This window comes from Arachis duranensis, chromosome 3 (genome assembly GCF_000817695.3).
Source record: "Arachis duranensis cultivar V14167 chromosome 3, aradu.V14167.gnm2.J7QH, whole genome shotgun sequence".
Lineage (NCBI taxonomy): Eukaryota > Viridiplantae > Streptophyta > Magnoliopsida > Fabales > Fabaceae > Arachis > Arachis duranensis.
This window is the reverse complement of record NC_029774.3, coordinates 29766964-29774681: the sequence shown is the minus strand read 5'-3', so window position 1 is coordinate 29774681 and position 7718 is coordinate 29766964. Positions and strand designations below refer to the sequence as shown.

General features: G+C 32.2%; 1 protein-coding gene across 1 annotated transcript; it reads left to right on the top strand.

Moving 5' to 3' along the window:
* Positions 1–287: 287 nt before the first annotated feature.
* On the top strand, positions 288–5388 carry LOC107478424 (polyadenylate-binding protein-interacting protein 9). Its single transcript, XM_016098561.3, has 10 exons — positions 288–939; positions 1579–1686; positions 1798–1842; positions 2556–2628; positions 2765–2877; positions 3360–3419; positions 3805–3852; positions 3959–4027; positions 4903–4964; positions 5055–5388. Exons 1-10 carry the CDS (start codon positions 649–651, stop codon positions 5110–5112), a joined length of 927 nt encoding a protein of 308 aa, XP_015954047.1. The 5' UTR covers positions 288–648; the 3' UTR covers positions 5113–5388.
* Positions 5389–7718: the final 2330 nt, after the last annotated feature.

Genomic DNA, 7718 nt, shown 5'->3' with positions numbered 1-7718 from the left:
TTTATAATATGTGGGACATAAATAAAAATCCAAATGAGTTAATTTTTTAAAAATGGTCTAAACACGGAAATAAATTCTTTCTAGTTTCTTTAACATTTGAAGAATTGAATGATAATTTTTTATTATTAATTTTATAAATACGACTAAAATTAAATATAAAAAAATAATAAAAATAAGAGATTATAATTGATATTATTTATTTATTTTTTATTGGAGAGGATCACTCCTATCTAAAGACCACGTCTCTCTCTATTATTTGTCGCTTCTGACGCACCAACTCATGCTACGTCTACCCCCTCTCTTCTCACGCGCTCTGATTAACCCCTCCTTTTCCTAATCTGCCTCTTTGCCTTTTTTTCATAATTCCTTCATCATCCATCTTCATACGGGTTTTTTCCCTACCCATTTTTTCCTTTATGGACTCTACTATTCTAATCAAAATGTATCTACCTCACCAAAATTTCTCAATTCTATTATTTTTTCCTATTTTAAAAAGAAAAAAAAATGAGCGTTTTCTTTCTCGTTTCCTTTTATCCCGGGTACTAGCGTGCTGCTGAATGAGAAAAATGTTGTCCAATTAACTAATTTTGTTTGTTTTAATATTTCTTTTTAATTTTAATTGTACTTTCCATTTCCGAAACTGTTATTATGTTGGGAGGGTTTTTTGAGCGAGTGAGTGAGTGGATTCCATCCATGGCTGCAGTTGCTGAGGTTCCCACTGACATTGCAGCTCCAAATCGATTGGACTCAAAGCCAAAACCAAAGGCAGAATCTGATGAGTTCAATGTGCAAACGCTTGTTGACATCTTCAAAAAACTGAACCCTTTGGCCAAGGAGTTCTTCCCTTCATCTTATTCTTACCAGGGTCACTATCACTCCTCACCCAACCCGTCTCTCCCCAATAATTTTGATGCTGATAGTAACAAAAGGAACCGAAGGGTATGGTTTCTTTTCTCTTTGATCTCCCTTTTTCTTTTGGTGTTTCTGTAGGTTTTTTCGGCAACGGCTTTTGCCTACTTCCTTTCTTTCATTGCATTTCTGATTCTCAAAAATTGGGTTTTGGATTATAATTTCTGAATGTACCACCTTTGCTTTACCGCATGGGTTTTATAATGTTTTAATATAATTTACTGAGTATGAAAATTATTATTATTTCATTGAATTATTATTATTTAAATATACTATGTTTTTGTATGAATGAGGTTTTTATTTTCCAGGTTTTGTAGTGTATGTCACATGGGAAAATGCTTTTGTTTTATTCTTGGTTCATTTTATTTGCTGATTTCGCTTATCATCAATGAATTGTTATCGTTTACAATTTATTGCTTACGAGGATGAGAATTTGATCAGGATAATTTTACAAAAGCTTGAACGATCCTTGATGTTGGTGGGTGTTTTCTTTTTCTTTTTCTTTTTTTTTTTATTTTTAAAAAATAAATTTATCATTCATGTATGGGTAATGCAATTTTCTTGGACGGTGGTGATGTCTTTCAATCAGTGGTCTTTTGTGAAAGTTAGTGGTAATGTCATGGTTAGTTCAGTGGTTGATGAAAAACTTGTGCTTTTGACATCTTGCAGAGGCGAGCAAATTTTAACCAGGGAGGTAGAAGGTTGAATGGAAGAGTGAAGGCTCAGAGAGAGGATAGTGTTAAAAGAACAGTATATGTTTCTGATATTGATCAGCAGGTGAGTGAGAATCGCTTGCATAACTTTTTATCTAGATGATGTAGTTTGGTTAGGGTTCTAATCTGATTATATGATACCACATTTTTTTAATATTGTGTTGTTGTGATATAGGTTACTGAGGAGCGCCTTGCTGCCATATTCAGCACTTGCGGGCAGGTAAGTTATTGAGCCTAATCGATAGCTTGGTTAGTCATCTGTGTTATGTGTTTATGTTCTATATGATATGATTTATTACAATGCTTCAATAAATTTAAATTAGATTTGCAAAAGTTTTGTTTATTCTTGGAATGTTTGATTTGTGGAAGTAATTTTTAGAGCACTTCTGCATTTCTTTTATTCCATGATTTTATCTTGGTTGTTACCTGGCATTATCAAGACTTCTACGGACGGTTGTCGTTTTTAGTTCCCTCAGTGCAAGTCCAATGTGCTAAGCATAACTGACATGCTTCTATTTTGATATGTTGGTTTTCGGTACATTGTCATTCAATGCAAGTTCGGATATAGATCAGTTTGAAATGGACACTTGTCTCCATTGTGTGCATGATAAACACAATTTCTTCTGTTGGCAACAACAGATAATTATGGTCAATCCATGAGATACATATTCTTACATATTAAATATAGTTATTGTGAATCTTAATTAACATCAAACTCAAAAAGAAATTGTTTCACATAAGAAATCTGAATTATTGATTGCTTTCATTCACAAGAATCTAGTATTGGAGATATTTTCTTAATTTGATTAAATTTCAGTGGACTTCCTAATTTCTTGTTATGTGATGCAAATTTGATAATTCAAGTTTTTCATCTAAGTATACATTTATTCTTTCTAAACTATCACAACATTTGGATCATTTGAATTGTTGAAGGTAATTGACTGCCGAATTTGTGGTGATCCTCATTCAGTTCTTCGTTTTGCATTTGTGGAGTTCACAGATGAAGGTAAGTTTATGTTACAGCAATCCAAACTGGTTAAAAACTTTACCCCAAAGATATGTGGGCACATACAATCTTGCATAGAAAGGTTGGTATTTGTTTCTTCAATTTAACGCATTTTAAATGAAATTCATGCTAACAGAAGGTGCAAGGGCAGCTTTAAGACTTGGTGGAACTGTGCTTGGATATTATCCTCTCAAGGTCCTTCCATCAAAAACTGCTATCCTTCCAGTGAATCCTACATTTCTTCCAAGGGTATGAGAAGTTATCCTATTTTGTTTTCTGTACCCTCATTTACAAGGTGATTTAGTGTATAAGTCCTTTGGTGTATAGGTGTAGACTTTTCAGAAAGGACCCGCTTGCAATTTGTTTGGCATTTTAAAAAAAGTTGTGAAATTTTCATGTTTTACAATTTATGTATCAGTGTTGAATGTGGGGTATATTTGCAAATTATCCCAATGAATATCTTTAGTTTTTTATATTAAGTAGTTTTTTTTATAATGATACACCTACAGTTGGTCAGCATTGTTCATAGAAGTTGTGAATATTTCTTGTTTTACATGATTACATCTTGGTGGTGTTATTGAGGATAATTTGTCATATTGTCTTTCTGATATACTATTTTTCTCGTCAACAAAAACTTATAAAAAAAATAGTTGCATGTTGATCATGATGGATAAATTATTGTTCAAACTCTTTAGTATATCAAACTGTTCACTTTATTTTGTAACATGCAGTCAGCTGATGAGCGGGAAATGTGTACCCGAACCGTCTACTGTACAAATATTGATAAAAAGGTACTTCATTATATCTTGAGAAAGACCACCGAGGACATGTTTGTTAGTTGAAGTCTTGGAGGACTGATCAAACCATTTCCTTCCCTCCCTTCATCTCCAAGATCCCAACTCACAAATGCACCCTAAAAGAATTATCAGAACCCCCTTTTGTTTTGGTTTATTTTCCATTGCATGGTTTAATCATTCTTTAAGTATATGCATTCTTAAATAATAAAAATAATAATAAGTATTATCGTTATTAATATTTTCTATGAAAACTGAATGGAATCGTGACTTGTGTTTTTATCCTTTTCTGTCTGTAATATCTTTATGAATATAATCATATTGCAATATGCCGGGATAAATACTTTAACATGTTACATTCTCTTAAAATATGTGATTGTAGGTTTCTCAAACTGAAGTCAAGAGTTTTTTTGAATCATCTTGTGGTGAGGTAAGACAGTAAGACATGAATAATTTCTAACACTATTTGCTCAAAGTATGGAATATGCTTATTTCAGAAGTCACATGGTGGATGACATTTCGTTTCTACGATACAGGTCACTCGGCTGAGGCTGTTAGGAGATCGCGCGCATTCAACTCGTATTGCTTTTGTTGAATTTGCAATGGTAATTCCCCATCATGACATTTATTGCTACATTATTTGTCTGATTTGAATTGTTTTTATTTATTACCATAAACTCCATCCTAAATAATATGCAACATAGAACAATTAATTTGCGGATATATGCTTGTATTTTTGTTATAGCTGGTAACTAAATTTACTAACAATACATTTCACGGTTTTTGTTTTCTATCCTTGACTTTAAAATGCTGGAACAAAAGGTGAAATAAAAATATGGAAAATCATTGACTTTTTACTCTTATATTATACCTTTTAAAGCGTGTATTGAAGTACTCAGCAGCTGGCAATGCAGGACCTTAATTGTGTAAAGTGTACATCTATTAACTACTTTCCATTAACATGTTTGTTTAGTCACTGATTTTATTAAGAATAACAAACTACTTGCCCTATTAGTTGATGGAGTGGTTATGTCCAATTAGCATAAAATTCATGTGACTGCCTTAACTTTCACTCTCATCCTTCTGGTATATTTTTATTGAGGAGATAATTGCTAAAGCAAAGCAGTTAATTGCTTTAATTTAGTTTCTTGCTATGGGGAACGTTGTTTTGTGTTACTTTACGTGTAAGGTGCCATCATGTTAGAGACATAGAACTTTGTCGAATCTTCATGACACGGATCATAATTTTTACAAATCTTGACAATTTTCTTAAAGATCACTACAAATATTGAATTCAATTATTTTCTTGAAAAGAATAGATGAATCTTGAATTGGCCATTCGGACTCACCAAGGCTTTGAAATGCTGCTTTGGTCATGCTCAAGAATGTGATTTTCAACTAGTCAAACTATTAGGATTGTCATGTTAACTTTCTGAATAGTTTTAGTAACCATAATCTTGGTCGGATTTTTCTTGAACAGGCTGAAAGTGCCATCGTAGCATTAAGTTGTAGCGGGATGCCCTTGGGAACCCAACCTGTCAGGTTTGGTCCCTTTACTAAGAAGAGTTTTGTTATGCAAATTTCAATAAAACAACATTTTGATCTTTACTCATTTTCCTTCTCATCCTATAGGGTAAGTCCTTCTAAAACGCCCGTGAGGACAAGGGTTGCTCGTCCAGCACCTCAGTAACTGATCAACATGGTGTCGTCGTCCAAGACACACTTCAACTCAGTGAACTTTTTACAGTTGGGACTTCAGTGGAAGGGTGGTTAAACTTCCCTTTATTTTTGTAACTTTTGTTTTTGTCTTTTGCAGCGAAACTTTTTGTTACTTGAGCACATCTGCACATGATGTTTGCTCTAAGTTAAACTTTCTTAAGAACCCTCATCTTGTAGGAAACATTCCCGTGATCACTCTAGTTTCGGCTATTTTATGGTTATGAGCTTGCACTAATCTTTTCATTGCTTCAATAAGCTTGGGTATATAATTTCCATCAGATGATACCATGAATTAATACTAGAATGACATAATCTAAATTGGGGGATGTTTTCTTGAATCTCGCTTTTCTGCATATAGTGATCCATTATTGGGGATATTTTGGCCAAAAAAAAAGTATGTTGAGGGAACCACCGCTTTAGGGGTGTTTATGAGTCGAGACGAATTTACTGATTTAGGTATATCTAGATTCGGCTCTAAAAGGACACTGAGTTTATTTTAATTTGACCTGAAATTAAGTTGGGTTAAACCAGGTTGTCCTAATGTAAAATTAGTATATATAAATTTGTAAACTTTATATATTAAAGTAATAAAATTTTATTTTTAAAAATTAAATTTAATAAATGTTATATCATATGCTAAAATATATTATTTTGAAACAAAAATAATATCATATAATATAAAAAATATTGATAAAAGTATAATATAATATTGTTAATTTCATTCTAAAATATATATTTTTATCGTAAAAAACAACTTCGGACCAGATCGTGTGGTTCGAAGTATAATCCGAACCTGATCTAAAAATAACATCGAGTAGAAATGACAAATCTGAATTTGACAAAATATGTCTCAGATTCGGATTGGATTTCGGGCGAAGTCGGGTCTTGAACACTCCTACACTATTTTAGCAATTTAAAAATGATGAAATTCACAATTTAGTTTTAAAATTTTCTAAAATATAAAAATTACGAGTCTTCCAAAAAATGAATGTTTGACAAAATGTCTATAAATGCTCATGTTTCGGTTTAGATTTTGTAACATTTTGTCATCGTTCATAGGGTAGAATTTCAGCGTCATAATGTTTCAATGACTGAATTGGTAATTTATTCAATGTTTAAATCTACTATAGTGCACTATTTTACTAATTAAAGGATACACCGTTATGGTTAGGATATATTTTATTGAGGTTTGATTCTAAGCAATGAATTCACATGATTGAAGCTGATATGTTTCAATCTCAGTGTGAGATCGAAAACGTATATAGTAATATACAGAACGCACCTAATTGTCTAAAGGAGTACCGATTTCAATGTTATGCACCGTTCTTTTGTGGTGGTCTGTGTGTTTTGTTCCATTTCAAAAAGTGGGTTTCATCTTTGATTCCCACTCATGCTGGAATTGATTCTAAAGAGTAGATGTTCTTTATCATCATGATGCCAAGAAATTTTTTTTTTACTTTTTTATTTCATTTTATTTTCAAGAGTATCCTCATGCCAATGATTTTCATGCGAATGGAAGGAAGATGGAACAATAAAAGGTATACCAATCTCTTTAATTATTTACTATTTTCATTGGAAATATATATCCTTCTCATTATATGCTAATCATTTTAATATGCAACAATAAAATTTTGCTTAGGGTCTTCTACATAGATTACATTATGCTATTACTTCCTATCATAAATCATGTATAAATTAATTATATTTATGCTTAGATCCCTTAATGGTCAATTCAATTAAAATCTTTTTAGATCTCCCTCAATTTGTAGCCACCGAGTTATCTCCCACTTAATCAATCCTTTTGACAAGATACTCTTGTAACCTCTTCCTAATGCGTCAAAATTATCTAAGATTACTATTATTCTATTTTCTCAATATTAACTAGAGTCCCATATTTAATATGACCATATACTTAAGTGATACCACATGTTATTAGCAAGTATATATATGTCACATGATATTACATCTCTTACGCCTTCACATATAATAATAAGGGTGTTGCTATTTTAAAAATCCACACTTATTTTAACAATTAAGAACTACATATTTTTCGTTTTTGAGTACAATGCAATGCAAAATACTAGAGAGCAAAAGTCCTTTATTTGTATCCCTTTGTTTAATTGAAAGAAAGGCATCATTTTAAAATAGTTTATAAAACGACCTAATTCCTAGTACGTCAGGACTAATATTAGTAGCTAGGTCTTATTATTCGACTTACCTTAGAGATTTTAAATTGGATATATTAAACATATAAATATGAGTCTGTATCACTTATCAAAATCATGTGGTAGTCAAATATAAAAGATAAGTCTAAGTAATTTAAAACATGAAGTATATAACTAAAAAACATTTTAAGTGTCATATAAACGTAGGGATGTCAATGGGACAGGGGACGGGGGATGCCTCCCTCCTCCCCATCCCCGCCCTCAGATTTGCTCCCCATTTCCGTCCCCATTTTCTACCGTGAGGGAATATTGCTCCCCATCCCCATTTTTCACGGGGCCTCATTCCCCGCAGGGACTCCATTCACCATCTACATAACAGTTCTAACTAATTATTAATTTCCATATGAATAGA